This window comes from Biomphalaria glabrata, chromosome 12 (assembly GCF_947242115.1).
Source record: "Biomphalaria glabrata chromosome 12, xgBioGlab47.1, whole genome shotgun sequence".
NCBI classification, from domain to species: Eukaryota; Metazoa; Mollusca; class Gastropoda; family Planorbidae; genus Biomphalaria; species Biomphalaria glabrata.
Genome location: NC_074722.1, coordinates 11860116 through 11874561, shown reverse-complemented (window position 1 = coordinate 11874561; position 14446 = coordinate 11860116). Strand labels below are relative to the sequence as shown.

General features: G+C 39.5%; 1 protein-coding gene across 1 annotated transcript in view; it reads left to right on the top strand.

Moving 5' to 3' along the window:
• The first annotated feature begins 2112 nt into the window (after positions 1 to 2112).
• The window catches only part of LOC106062678 (acidic mammalian chitinase-like), a 38838-nt gene continuing 26504 nt past the window's right edge, over positions 2113 to 14446 (top strand). The window contains exons 1-2 of the mRNA XM_056006858.1: positions 2113 to 2205; positions 11955 to 12009. Of these exons, the coding sequence (XP_055862833.1) occupies positions 11958 to 12009 (52 nt within the window). The 5' untranslated portion in view covers positions 2113 to 2205; positions 11955 to 11957. The remainder of the gene's footprint in view (positions 2206 to 11954; positions 12010 to 14446) is intronic.

Below are 14446 nucleotides of genomic sequence, written 5' to 3'. Positions count from 1 at the left end.
TCCCGAAGAGCTTCGTGTTGAAAATAACGAACCAAGATGTAGAAAAGAAAATCTGGAAATGAAATATTTAAATAATTACACAGTATCGTTAAATTAAGTATCGTTTTAATGAAACAACTAAAAATCAAAATGTGTATAGTTAGAAGAACAACATGGCAGTGTTGTAACTCTTAAGATGATTTTCTCGGTAGCAAAGTAACTCTCGTAGTCACTGCCCCATTAGGTCCACTTCAATCTTGCGACGATTTTAACTCTATAATCAAAATAATTAACTTGAATAAAAATGTAGGTTTAGCCACCGCGACTTCCGTCTTTTGTTATTTAGGTAATATTACCTATAGGTAATTCTCAATCATGTTTTGATTTAGTTCAAATGTAATTTGTATATGTGTGTGTTCTTTAGTCCAGCTTCCTAACTGAGATTTAAATCAAAGTAAGCAAATTTGGCACTTGTGTAGAGGTGTGGTTTGTAGTCTAGCCATGTGATTGAGATTTTTGTCAGCAAACTTATTGTCTGGTTACCCGTGTAGAGGTGTGGCGTGAAGCCCAGCCCCCTAATTAAGATTTACTAACAAGAAAACAAACTCAGTTCCCTCGTAAGATGTGACCTCTAGAAAGTATCAATATGCTGACATTATACCTGCGTCCATTGTATTTGAATTGTGGTCATCCAAGTCTATGACATTTTAATCTAGAATCTAGTAATAAAAATGAACAATGACGTTTTTGTTTTTATCAACTCAAAGGTGGAACCAGAAAGTAAATAAATAGCATTTCTCTTTTAATATATGCATGATACATGTGACCAATTTAAAAACATTAAACTTAATTAGACCTTTTTTTTTTTTTTGGTTTTAGAATTCACAAGATGATAAAAACAGATAATAAGAATACTTATTTTTAAAACCTGGCCGATTACATATAATGATTGCGATCAAGGCGTTAATGAGCTTTTAAAGCGCTGTTAGATAGACGAATTTAAAAGGCAAATACCTCTCTCACCCCCCCCCCCCACACACACACACGTCAACAAAAGAGCGTTATCGTCTTGAGCATGCTATTGAAAAAATATTATCATTTTTAATCTCTTTACTAAATCAAAAGATTCCATTAAGGCATGACAAGATTGATATAAAAGATTAGATTGTACTAAAGGTTTGATCCATTTCAATTTGAATAAACTACGTTGTAGTATGAGTCAGTAAGCATATTTCATGTTATTACAATACCTCTATTCAACTTGTACCTTCCTGGAAACTAAAACCTAAAACCAAAATTACAAAAAAAAACAACCTGTGTGGACAAGGATCACGAAAACATCTCTAAGGATGTTCCTAGTTGCTGTATATCTTTGAGAAAAGAGTGACTAGCTCGTTGGCCACACTGGGAAAACTTTACTCTGATTGTTATAATTTTTCAAACAAAAATAAAAATTTTAGAGGACTAGATTATCTTGTTCGGATTTAGTCTTCGGGTATTTCAACATGTAGGCCTTACTCATTGAAGAGTTTAATAAATTAATGTTCAGGAGCATTTTTCGCACTGTCTTCAAAGTCTAGATCTAAAAGGCTATCATTAGATTTAGCCTAAACAATTCGCTTAACCATGGAACTGCTTAACCATGATCTTTTTTTTCGGGGCGGGGTATAAAATGTCTTTTTTTTTTTACAAATCTAACATTTATTTGTTATTAAGAGCAAAATAATCACTATATAAGTTGTATAAGTAGGCACAGTCTTTTTTTAAAGCATTATTTTATATTTTTCTTATTAAAATGTTGTTTGATTCAACTTCCTAAATGTTCATATTTCGGCTTCATGCAGATATGAACTAACACTCTCTCCAATAGATCTCTCTCTTTCTCTCTCATCCATGTCTGCAATCACTACGTACCCCGGTATCGACTCGAACTAGAAGAACATCACACATTTTCTTGAACATAACAATGAATTGTATTTACTTGTAATCAGAATAAAGTCGATTTAACAAACAAAATTTATTTTCATTTGAAAGATTGTAATCGATACTATAATTTAAAAAAAAAAAACTACGAATGTCCATATTTATAAATACCAAGAACAATTAAAACTGTGGGTAATGAATTGTAGACTCAATTTAAGGAAGGTCAAACTACGTAGTCATTGGTAGCCAATTTGATTATCTACTTTAGGATAGACCCTAACTGTACGAAGGCCAATCATCAATGTAAGTGAATCTTTATATGTTTGTTATTTATTCGAAGCCGGTTTCTAAACCAAATGTAGGTCTTTTCCAGTAGGCTTATGCTGTTTAGAATTAGTTAGAAATGATAAGCCTTATGGTTGTTGCTATGTTTACTTATTAATTTATATAACTAGAGTAAGTGGCAAGGGTAAGCCAATAAGTTAACACTATGCCATTGTGAAAACAAAACAGTGGATATTGAGTCGCCAAGTTGTGACCTTTACAGAGTCTTTTGGCCGGCCAGGGAGGACTCATTGCGGTTGGCACCACCCATCAAGCAATCTAGGAGCTTCCAGCATATACCAGCAAAGATCCAAATAATAGAAATGGAAATATGGTTTGAGTGCTGAGACATGATTTACGAAATTGTGTTGTAGAGTATCCAGGTCTAAAAAAAAAAAAAAAAAGCTGCTATAGCATAGTGCAGGGCAGGTCAGGTCATCGTTCTGTTAGATCATATTGTGCACGTTTTACACCAATCTTTGACTCACGCCTTCCATTACGAGAAGATAGAAGAGACTCAGTGGCGTAGCAAGGTACCCGTGGGCCCGGGTTCAGGAATGCGAAGTTGGGCCCCCTACTATGAGCTGAGTGTGACTGAACCCAAACTGGGCTCTACTGTATCTAATGAGGAGTGCATGTCAATAAAAACAAACTTCTACGCCAGACAGTACACAAGGTACACATAATCCTCACGGGGTAAAGGAGAACAATGGACCTCATTCACCAATCGTAAAAAAAACAACATTTAGCCACGTGATAATATTGATAAAACAACGAAAAAAAAACTGTCATGTGATAGCCGTTGTGTATTACGTAATTTGTATAGAAGAGATAGAAAATCACGTGGCTAATTGTTGTTTGTTTACGATTAGCGAATGAGGTCCATTTCATCTGTCCTGTCTTGGATTGGGTCTGTTGTCTAATGCTACTTCACTTCTTCTAATGCGAGTCCAAACACATTTAAAGGACACAACAAATATCTATAACATCCTTAATAAAACTTTGCGAATTCTTCAACTGATGTTTATTTACAGATGGGGATGATCCGTCGTTTTACTTAGTGGTCTATTCACTCTACATCTTTCTACAAGCCCGAGCCATAGTCTTCTCCTATCATGTACCCGTATTCTGTCTACGTCATTCGTCTGTCTCACTGCGTCACTACTTTTACCGTCGCTATAAGACAATGCACAATATATTTATTTACAAAACTAACATGATCTCTTAACTAAACTAGGTCACTACAGATCATTGAGGGGGCCAATGTCATTGGTCAACCATGTAACATTTCGGGACTCCGAGTGACATGCTGAATCTTCAGATATTCTGAATGTGTATTGGTTGTCACAGGTGTGAGAATCCAGTGACTTCCCACAGCGCAATAGTCTTGTTTTACATCAGGTTCATCTAGTTTGCAGTCGATGGTTTTTAAGGCACCTATGGAAAGAAATTAATGTTCAACTTAATAAGTAGAAAGTTGATTGTGGTCTCAAGCTTGATTTCCATGCACAAATCATCATCATCATCATCAAACTCCATTAGAGTGAGGGCTTGAGAGGCTCAAATCCTCTCTTGCAAAAGCCCTGGACAGAAACCCTGCTGTCTTGCGTAGTGCATGATTGTCGCCATACAGCTCGAGAATTTTGGGTTTCCCAGACCTGTCGAGACGGAGATCAGCAAGTCTGGGGCAAACAGAATATGAGGCACGGTTTCCTCTTCTTCCCCGCAGCGAGGGCACCGTGAATCGAAATTTGGCCATAGCCGAGAGAAATATGAGCCAACAGGACAGTGGCCTGTCCTGCACTGTGCTATAATAGCTTGCTCAGGCCTGGACAGCCTCCACCACGGGGAAGTGCGGTCAGGGCGCCTCATGCGCTCCCAGACTCCACGGGCTTTTTGGGACTTGTCCCAGCACTCAAACCACTTTTCAATTTCTGTTTTTTGTATTATAGCCAGGGCTTGATGAAAGCTTACAGCCTGATCAGTGGGTGGAATTTGCCCTCCCTGGTGGGCCAAAGAGTCTGCGATTGTGTTGCCAGTCACACCTATGTGACTCGGTACCCACTGCATTATTACAGGGGTGTCATAGCGTTGTTTGATGTTATGTGAAGCCATGATGACAGTGTTGATATTGGGGGGCCATGGTCCGGGGCTTTGCAAAGCATGTAGTACAGATTTTGAGTTGAGAGTCAATGACTTTTAAGGCTTCACAGACTGCCATGGTCTCCGCATCAAAACTGCAAACACTACCACATGGTCCAAAGATTTTGACTGTGTGAGAGCCAAGAAAGTCGATGTAGGCTCCAATAGCCTGCTCTTCCAGAATCTATTGATGCCGATCCATCAGTGTATGCAAAAATAGCACTGGGCTTGAAGGTATTAATGGTCTCCAGAGCTAGGATTTGAAGGTCGTTAGATGAACGGCTTTGCTTAGTGGCATTAGGGTCTACTAATTTCAAGCGTATGTCTGGGGTTGTTGGGCGACACCAAGGGGGAAGGGGATGAAAGCGTTGAATGTTTTGTCGGTTGGTGGAGAGGCCAGCTTCATCAGATAGTCTAGTGGCATGATGCATAAAAGACTGCATCTGGATACGTCTTCTGCATCTCCAACCATCCACTAGTTTTCTAGCTGGGAGGTATTCATCCAGCCTTTTATACCGCTCATAGCAGGTCAGTACTGACCTTTCCCTCCTAAGGGTTAGTGGAGCTATATTAGCCATTATTTCAGCCGCATTCACTGGACTTGTCCTAAAGGTTCCACAGACAAATCTTAGTGCTTGGGACTGTATTTTATCAAGTTGTTCAAGAGCAGTCCTAGAGCCATAAATTTGCACAGGTAGGCTGTAGTCTATCTGTGATCGGACTGCTCCTAAATACAGGGATCGGAGCATGTCTGCTCGGGCTCCCCACTTCGTGGATGCCAGCTTCCGCACAATGCAAAGTTTCCCTGAGGCCTTTCTTACAACATCCTGGATGTGCTCACACATTTTTAGTTTGCGATCTAAAGTTACACCAAGGTACTTGGGTAGCTTTTCCATTCTGAGAGCCACTCCGTTGAGGGAGAGCTGGAAAGGTTGCCCGAGAATGCCAGTCCCGAGCGTGAACAGAGAATAGACCGTCTTGGAGGTGTTTATTTCTAGCCTCCATTTTTGTGTGTATGAGCAGAGCGTATGGAGGTCTTCTTGTAGCACTTTTTGTATAGAGGTTGCGCTCCTTCCGGATTTCCAAAGGACAATATCATCAGCATATAGCAGCTTTTGGCATTTTAGCTGAGCCGGTAGGTCATTTATGAAGGTCGTGAAAAGGGCGCATGACAGGACGGAGCCCTGGGGGAGGCCGTGCTCGAGGGTCATTTCCCCTGAGACTTCTCCGTACATCCTTGTTCTTATTGTACGCTCTTGTAGGAAGTCTCTAATCCAGTAATATATCCGTCCCCGCACCCCCACGGCTCTTATCTTATGAAGCAAACCAGGCCGCCATACTTTATCATATGCCTGTTTTAAGTCAATGAAGACTGCGTATGTGCTTTCGGTCCTTTGGAATCCATCTGCTACGCTCTGCACAAAGATGTTGACTTGGTCTATAGCGGACATTCCAGCCCTGAAACCAGCCTGTTCTGGAGCTATAAGACGGGCACTCTCAAGGTACCAAACCAGACGCTCATTTACCATTTTTTCAGCCATCTTTCCCACACAAGATGTGAGTGAGATGGGCCTGTAGCCCTCAGCAGTGGAAGCATCTTTTCCCTTTTTTGGTATAGGAATAATGGTGGCACGTTTCCAGGCCCTGGGCAGATGACCATCTGCCCAGGTTCTATTGTTATGACATGATTAGGAAGTAGTTAGGAATTAGTTATTTGTTTCGGGAATAGGGTAAAGTTTTAATTAGCGACAAGTGACGTGACAGATCTTTTAAAAATAAGAACGCTCTAAACGATGCTAGAAGGAGGACGCTTATTGTAGAGTAGTAGACTTGAGTACGACATTATTGACATCGGACGATTCCCTTTTTGAGTATTAAACATATTTGTAGAACAACATATCAGCGTCGACTACATATTTGATTGTTTCGGCCTTTCGCCGGTGTTACTGAAGTGTTGAGTTCAGCGTTACCTACAGTCAGATCTACACTAGACAGGTTGTCAAGATTCAACACCGCGCAGAGGTCTTAACACTATTTACGAATGCCAAGAGCACGGCCCTTCCTTTCCCCCCTACATGTTTAAGCATTTCGGGGGTAATCCGGCCCGGGAGCCTTTTTAAGCTGGCATTTCCTTATGGCAGCATTAAGCTCGCCTATCGAGAATGGGGAGCTCATCGTTCCCTCAGCACTTTCGGTCTGTGGTTCCTTTCGGTCTTTTTTTTCATCAGCTTTGCGAGCTTTATCAATGGCTTTGGACATTGGGGACTTCTTGGCAGCCTTGTTGATCTTGGCAAAATATTTGTTCAACAAGGTGGCAATTTTCTTTTTCGATGAAATGGTTACCCCACTCGGTGAAGATAATGGGGTTGCTGTTTTCGTACGCCCAGCATTTTCGAGATTTCTCAGAAGACTCCAAGCCTTAGAGCTATCCCTTAGGTTTAACCTTGCACAGGTGTTGGTCCAACGTTCTCGTTTTTCCCTGTTAACAGACGTTTTGACTAGTAGGCTGAGTCTGTTGTATTTCTGCCTGAGTGTTGGATTGTTTGGGTTCTTTTGGACCTTTTTGTATGCCCTTCTCCGAGCCATAACAAGTTTGTTGATTTCAGCCGTCCAAAAGTTTTTGAATTTTTTACAAGAGTAAGTTCGAGGAATAAACTTTTTAGCCATGCCCAGGATAGCTGTTGTTATTTGACGGTACACAAGGTCGACAGAGCTAGACTCTACATTGATTTTTTCAAGGGCATTGTCGACAGCTGTCTCGTATCCTTTCCAATTAGCCTTACTATAGCACCACTTTCGTGGTTCTTTAGTGGTCTTGGTGTTCATTTTAGAAAGAGTGGCAGTCAGTAATATTGGAAGGTGGTCACTACCAATATCGCCTAGTACTTGATAAGTTATGACAGATTCCAAATTAGCAGAGACTAAAGAAAGATCTGGTCGTGATAGTGAACCATTGCTAGCATGCAGAAGAGTAGGAGGAGAGTGTTTATTTTGCAAAAGAAAAAGGTTAGTAGAATTGCACAGGTCATGAACTTTTTTACCAGACTGATCTGTGTCATCATAGCCCCAGGAAGGTGAATGGGCATTTAGATCTCCAGCTATGATAGTGTCTACAGTTATTGTTTCTCTGACATCTAAAGCCAGTTCTTGTTTTGGTGGATTATAAACATTGATGCACTTGAAGCGTCTATTATTTTTCCAAATTTCTAATACCAAAGTGTCTGTCCTCCCCTGACTCAAGTCTGTGGACACTTTCTTGGCGACCAGAGCATTAGCCACCAATGTAACCAGGCCTCGGCAATCCCCACTGGAGCAGCGGAAAACAGAGTACCCGGGTATTGAGACACTTCTTTTTTCACCAATCAGGCATTCTTGTAGTAAGGCAACATCCACACACTCTTTGTGGAGCAGGTTAGTTATTTCAAGTGTCTTTGGAATAAGTCCTCGGACGTTACATTGAAGGACTTTGAAAGTTTTAGCATCAGATTTGGAAATTTGGGGATCATGTTGCTTTATCTTTCCAGCTAAATTAGTGTGGGGGATACTTACTTACCTAGTATGAGGTGTTGGTGTTGGGTTAATTTTTTCTGAGACTTTTGGTTTTTTAATTGTAGTGTTTGTTTGGGGGAAAAAGGATGTTATCAGGGTTTGTGTGTTGGGAAGAACGGTAACTCTTTTTTCACAACGTGGCCCGTTCTCCCTATGTACCAACGTTGCGAGGCGATTAGTAGCACATTTTTCGATGCCAGGCCTAATGCCCTTTACCTGGCCAGCGGAGCCTGTTAGGGTCTGCTCAGACCCGCTTTTCTTTGTAAATTTACTCGACATTGTTGTATGGGTTCCTCCAGGGGGAGGAGATTTGGGTTGCCCCTTAGAGCGAGCAGTGAAGAACAGTCCAGACATGAACATTGAACTATGAATCGATAGAAAGATCAGTTAACTCAACCACTCGCTCGTATGGGCAGGGTTTAATCCACGAAAGTGGAGTGAGGCAGGAGACCTTTTTTTAAAGCCACCAGTTTAGGGCCCACAAATTTTGATGGCTTGACCCTCCACTAGTCTCCAGGGCGGCGTTAGCTAGAACCCCGACAGACACAAATCCCTACACAATACGAGCGTGCAGGGGTTATGTCGATCAGATCTTAGCATTACCCAGACCTCACCAGCAGAACTCTGCACCAGGAGAGCATGAGAGCCTGCTAGGAAAGTTGGGGCTCCCGCAACGTTAGCCTTTTTCAGACCACCCTGAGAGCAAAGGGTGGACTTACTCCAGTTACCAGGGGACACCACGAGGAGGTCGGCGGGCACTGTCCCCCTCAAAGAATCGGAAGACATATTGTCTACAAATAGGTGATTCGTGTATTACTATGTTAAAATAAGATTTGATATAATCTCTCTTACGAGATGTGTTTAAATAGCGGCAATAATTCTAAATCCTATATACTATACATATACTGTTTACTCATACAATCATTTCAAGTATTTCAATCAGTCAATATGCATTATAATATTAAAGAAATAAATAACACTTGAACCAAAATAACGGCAAATATAATTCATCATATATAACACGTTCACAGAGTAGGCTTACATCGCCACACTTACATGTAGTTATTGTTATTATTATTGTTATTATTAAATAAAAAATCTAACACGTTAGATTTAAACGAAGCGCTGCACTGACAATTTAAGAGTTACCTTCCTATAATAGATTGCATTGTTATTTTGCTCGGACACCAGAAATAAAATTTAGGAAAAAATAAACATGATTTAATTACTTTGGTTACATTCACTTTGTTTGTAGAGCAGCGGTTCTCAACCTTTTAAGCTCGTCGACCCCTTTTTAGAATCCCCCACTCGGCCGCGACCACCCCTCCCCACACAAACAGCAAAAGAAGAATAGACAAAAACAATCCATATTTTCGATGGTCTTAGGCGACCCCTGGCAAATCGTTAATCGACCCCCAAGTGGGTCGCGACTCACAGGTTGAGAACCCCTGTTGTAGAGGAACTAGCCAGCGGTAAAACACGTCGGCTTCCATCATGGAGGCTCTATCTCGATCGTAGACTTGAGCATCTTGTTTTTCAATTGCTTTTGAAGAAAGACAGAAACTATAAAATACCCCTCCCCCACACTGGTCCACAAAGTAAAGTAAAGGCCAACCAAAATTATTAACAAAAATGACATAACACAAACTTTGACTTAACAAATTCTAAAAGTGCTCGCTGATCGCACTCAATAAGGTAAGGTCAACATTAATCAAATGGTTTATCCATTTGGACAACAAACCTATATGTGATTGATTCAAAATAATTGATGCAATTTCACTAAAAGTTTGCGAGGTTTATTTAAAAGTATTTTTAGATTCTGTTTGTTTTAACCTTTCGATGTTAAGAAGTTTACCCGCGAATTAAACGGTTTATCGTTTTGGACAACAAGCCTATAAGGTATTGTAAGTCTATGGTTAAATTTTGAGTCATTGAAAACAAATTCAATGATTGATTTAAAAAAATGATGCAATTTCACTCAAAATTGGCGAGGTTTATTTTAAAGTATTTTTAGATTCGGTCTGTTTTAATCTTGCGATGTTGAAAAGTTTACCAGCGAATCCACTGATTAGCCAAAAGCACGAAGAATAAGCATCAACATAATCTACCAAAGGGCGTAGGAGCTATGACATACTTGCTTTGCTCGATCTCAGCAGAGATCGTCAGACTGTAGTCATGTGCCAGTTATTTTGTCATGGAAAGGCTTGATAATGTTCAATTGTTTTCAGGGCAGTCTATTTTGTGCAGTATTTTAAAAAGGCGATCTCTGCTGAGAATTTCAAAAAATTAAGGCAAATATGATGCTTTGTTACTGCTTTTTTTTTTTTTTTTACAAAGCTTCTATCAACTCTGTCTGTCTGTCTGGTAAAAAGTTTGTACACGCTATTTCTCCTACACCCAATGTCGGATCAAATTTTGCACAATTATTTCTTTTACATGCCAACACAAGAATCAATTAATTTTGTTTGAAATCTCGAACAAGGGAAAGACGTTTTACTTGACTGATAGTTGGTATTAGTTGAATAACTTCCCTTTATTGTTTCTTGTAGAAAGAAATCTTTGTTAATAACTATAAACAATTAGTTCACAAGCAGCTCCCTGGAAAAGTGGTTACCGTATTGGCCTGAGAAGGCCTTAGCCTTCGAGTTTAAATTTAGGTCGCTCAATTCACCCTGATACTCCCTTCTTTCTCTCCCCCCCCCCCAAAAAAAAAAACAACCAACACTTTCCAACTGGTCCAGACAGGTGATAGTGTCATAGCGTATTGAGAAAGCTTCAAGCATGAAATTGCGCTAAACAAAAACAATTGGTAAAAATATTTCACAGATTTATTGTTGTGGTCAAGATCTATTACAAATTTAATTACATGACTGATCCAAACTAATTGATACTATTACACTTAATATAAGCTTTGTTGTTTTTTAAAGTACTTTTTTTTTTTGCATTTTGCTTGTTTTTTGCTATCGCTCGGGAGAAATTCATGCTAACTGTAGATGTCTGAAAAATTAAATCCACTTTGGGATTCTGGGTAGTCAGGATCTGCAAGCACACACAATAGCACGACGCGAGAGATCTTACCCACGATACTGAACAGTTTTTATATTTTGTTATTATTCCCACCAAAATCAACTATAACATTTGGCATTCTATTCTGACTTAGAAAGTATTTTTTTACAAACAAGCAAAATATAAAAAATCCATTTAAAAAACAACAACAAAGCTAATCTAAAGGGGAAGAACTCCGCCCTTAAAACTATATCTATCAATAATGTACAAGCTATTTGCCTTATTCGATATCATACAAAATAATTAATTAACAAGAATTAATTGACTAATTGTTTTTTTTATAATTCATGTTTTGTTAGGATCAATAAATAATTGTTTAAAGTCTAAACTTGATCGGAGAAATAGCGGTAACAATCTTTTTTTAAGGGGACTAAACCCAACAGATTTAGCTGAATACTGAAGGATTAGCTTCCCTTGTTGGTATCAAACATTATAATTAATTACCAGTAATAAATTCACTAATTTGTTACTTCTTTTTTATTGATTCTATGCCAATGAATAATTTTGCGAAGTTTCAACTTGATCCGAGAATGAGTGTGGGAAAAAATAACGTGTACACAATTTTACCAGACAGACAAACAGACAGAGTGTGTTGATATCACAATCGACATACGTGGATTTTTGTTTTTGTTTTTGTGTGTTTTTTTAAAGACAGGATAATGGCTGCTAAATAGGCCCTACCATGTCGTCTGCTAATTTAATATACAATGCGTATCAGCGTATGGTGTTATTATGAATTATATTCTTATTTTAAAATTTATTTTCAACCTTTTGACATTGTTCTTTATTTTTTATTGTTCTTGTTTTTTTTAATTATTGTGTGTTTTCCTAATTTCATTCATTCCAGGATAATTGCAGCTAATGTAAACGTTTGCTGCTAATTTATTACATAATGCGTGTAGTATTATCTGCTGATTTTATTTGGTAGAGTCGGTGTATAATACTATAAATATTTTATTAACTTCTTTTAGAGGATGTTTGCGGTTCTAATTGTAGCACTTTTGTCTTCAATAGAGTTGGTGGAAGGTAACTATTGAGAATTACTTTTATATATATTTTTTACACGAGAAAATGTTTAGAATTATACAATCGTTTAAAATAGTATGTGTATCTGAAGAGAAATATTTTAGTTCTGTCCTAGAATAAAATTTTAGCTTGCGCAATGCAATAACTAGTTAAGGTTTTGCCACATGTGAAATGAAGAAAAGCTTTGCTTATATTTCCTTACCTCGGTGTTACCCAAATTTTTTCCTTAGCGGAACACTTCGCACATTCTGAGTGTTTAGCGGAACACTTCGCACATTCTGAGTGTTTAGCGGAACACTTCGCACATTCTGAGTGTTTAGCGGAACACTTCGCACATTCTGAATGTTTAGCGGAACACTTCGCACATTCTGAGTGTTTAGCGGTACACTTCGCACATTCTGAGTATTTAGCGTAATACTTTACTTATTTTTTAATGAGATTAATTCACGTGGTGGCCTACTTGTTAATTATTCCAGCAGTTCGTTGAACATCTATTCAGGCCTCGTGGTTCCGCGGAACATAGTTTTGGAAACACTTCCTTACCTCCCTGTGACACTAAACATTAAAAGCAATGTTCACTTTTCTACTTCAAATTTGTATCATTGTCCTAGGAACATCCATTGGTGCTTCTTGGGGAATACCATTAGATCAATGATGGGTTGTCCCCTATCCATGGTACCAAATTGTAATTCAACAACAATAAGCAATGTACTTGTGACGATACGAAACTTGCATGCAAAAGTTCATTTGAGTTTTTCCCAGCAAACCGTGAGAAAATGTAATTTTTAATTTAAACAATTATTTTCTTGTCTACCCATAACTAATTTCTTTTAGGATTTATCTCCCCTCGCTCTGTTTCTCAGGGGACGAATCTCAACGTAAAACATTAACTAGCCTCTCTAGGGCTAACTTTTAATTTTGACCGCTGTGCAGGTGACCAGAACACAATAGTCGTTGCAGGCAGCGGCCTAATAACTTTTCACACCTATTCTCCCCCCCCCCCCCGCAGGATACGCATCGCTCTAAGAATAGCATTGCACTCGGGCTGGACAGATACATATTCGCTTAAGACTTTACTCTCACGGTAGGCAACGAATATTGACCATAAATCTGACCTGACGCCTGACATCTCCGGTACATCGATACATGTGAGAAAATCAGCTAGATTTCTTCCCCACCCGTTAAACAAAATGCCCCAACTATATATAGAGAGAGACCCAAACATTCTAAGTTAGGCCCGCTAGGATTCATACAGTCTCCTCTGTTAGGAAGTTTAGTTGTGAGGTTTCATTAGGGACAAACGGCCTGGTTGCTACCCCCGATTGCTACCCCTGGTTGCTACACACGATTGCTATACCCGACTGCTATAACTGCCAGATCTCCACCCAAAGCTGTAACCGGAGCAGACCACACCAGATACCCCCCCCCCCAATTATATACCTGTTAGCAAGAAGGCATTGCCTACTGTCCTTGGCCTTAACATATTGCCCAGTGTCCACAGTGCCCTATACTGCCCAGTATCATCTGCCCAATACCCGGCCCAAACTGTCCACTGCCCAATAGCTATTGCCTAATGCCGACTGATTAGAGCAACCTTCGCAGCAGAAGATAAACTGGTGTTGAGTTAGCACGGCTCTCTACGAGTTAGAGATCACAACTGAGAGATCGTCCCACTACGACTTAGTCTGCAGCACCAATCCTCCCTACTGCTAAACAGGCAGCGGCCTCACGCTAGAGCCAGTTTGTCTACAGCATAGAGAATATCCCGAGCCGACGTCCTAAGACAGAGCCGGATGACTCATCCTTCTGAGTGCCAGTCCTACGGCCGCCAGAAGACGACCCACGGGCTAGCAGCTAAGAAAATAAGTAGCAGGAACATTCTTCTCCTCCAATCACTCACCAATTAGCAATCCATGATGAGCAGTTATGTTAGATATTAGCACCTTCATTTCATTTCTTAATTATAATTGTATTTGATCATTTTCTTTTGTAAACTTTCATTTATTAAATTATTTTATTTATAAACGTATAATAGTGGTCTGTTCTTACTGTTAGTTGCGGTGTGCCTGTACAAAATCTTATATGTGAGCGGGATAAACTAATAAAATTTCCCCTAGACTTAAACAAACAAGCCCAAATATCAACTAATTAAACATCTCGTCACAGTACTGCAAGTTCAGTGGCGTGTCGAACATGGTGCGAAGGGACACATTTCTCCCAGGCCAATGATTTTTAGGGGCATGGAAGAATACCTAGTAGAGGAAAAGTATATTGTATATCTGAATTAAATTGTAATCTTAGTTAATAAGTAGTTAGTTGGTGTTTTTTTTTCTAGTTTCTACACCGTTCCATGACCATATCACGGACTATTTATAATTGGAGAGTTCATCCAAGCACACTGTCTCGTAGGTCTGTCCCTTGACACAGTTGACCACTA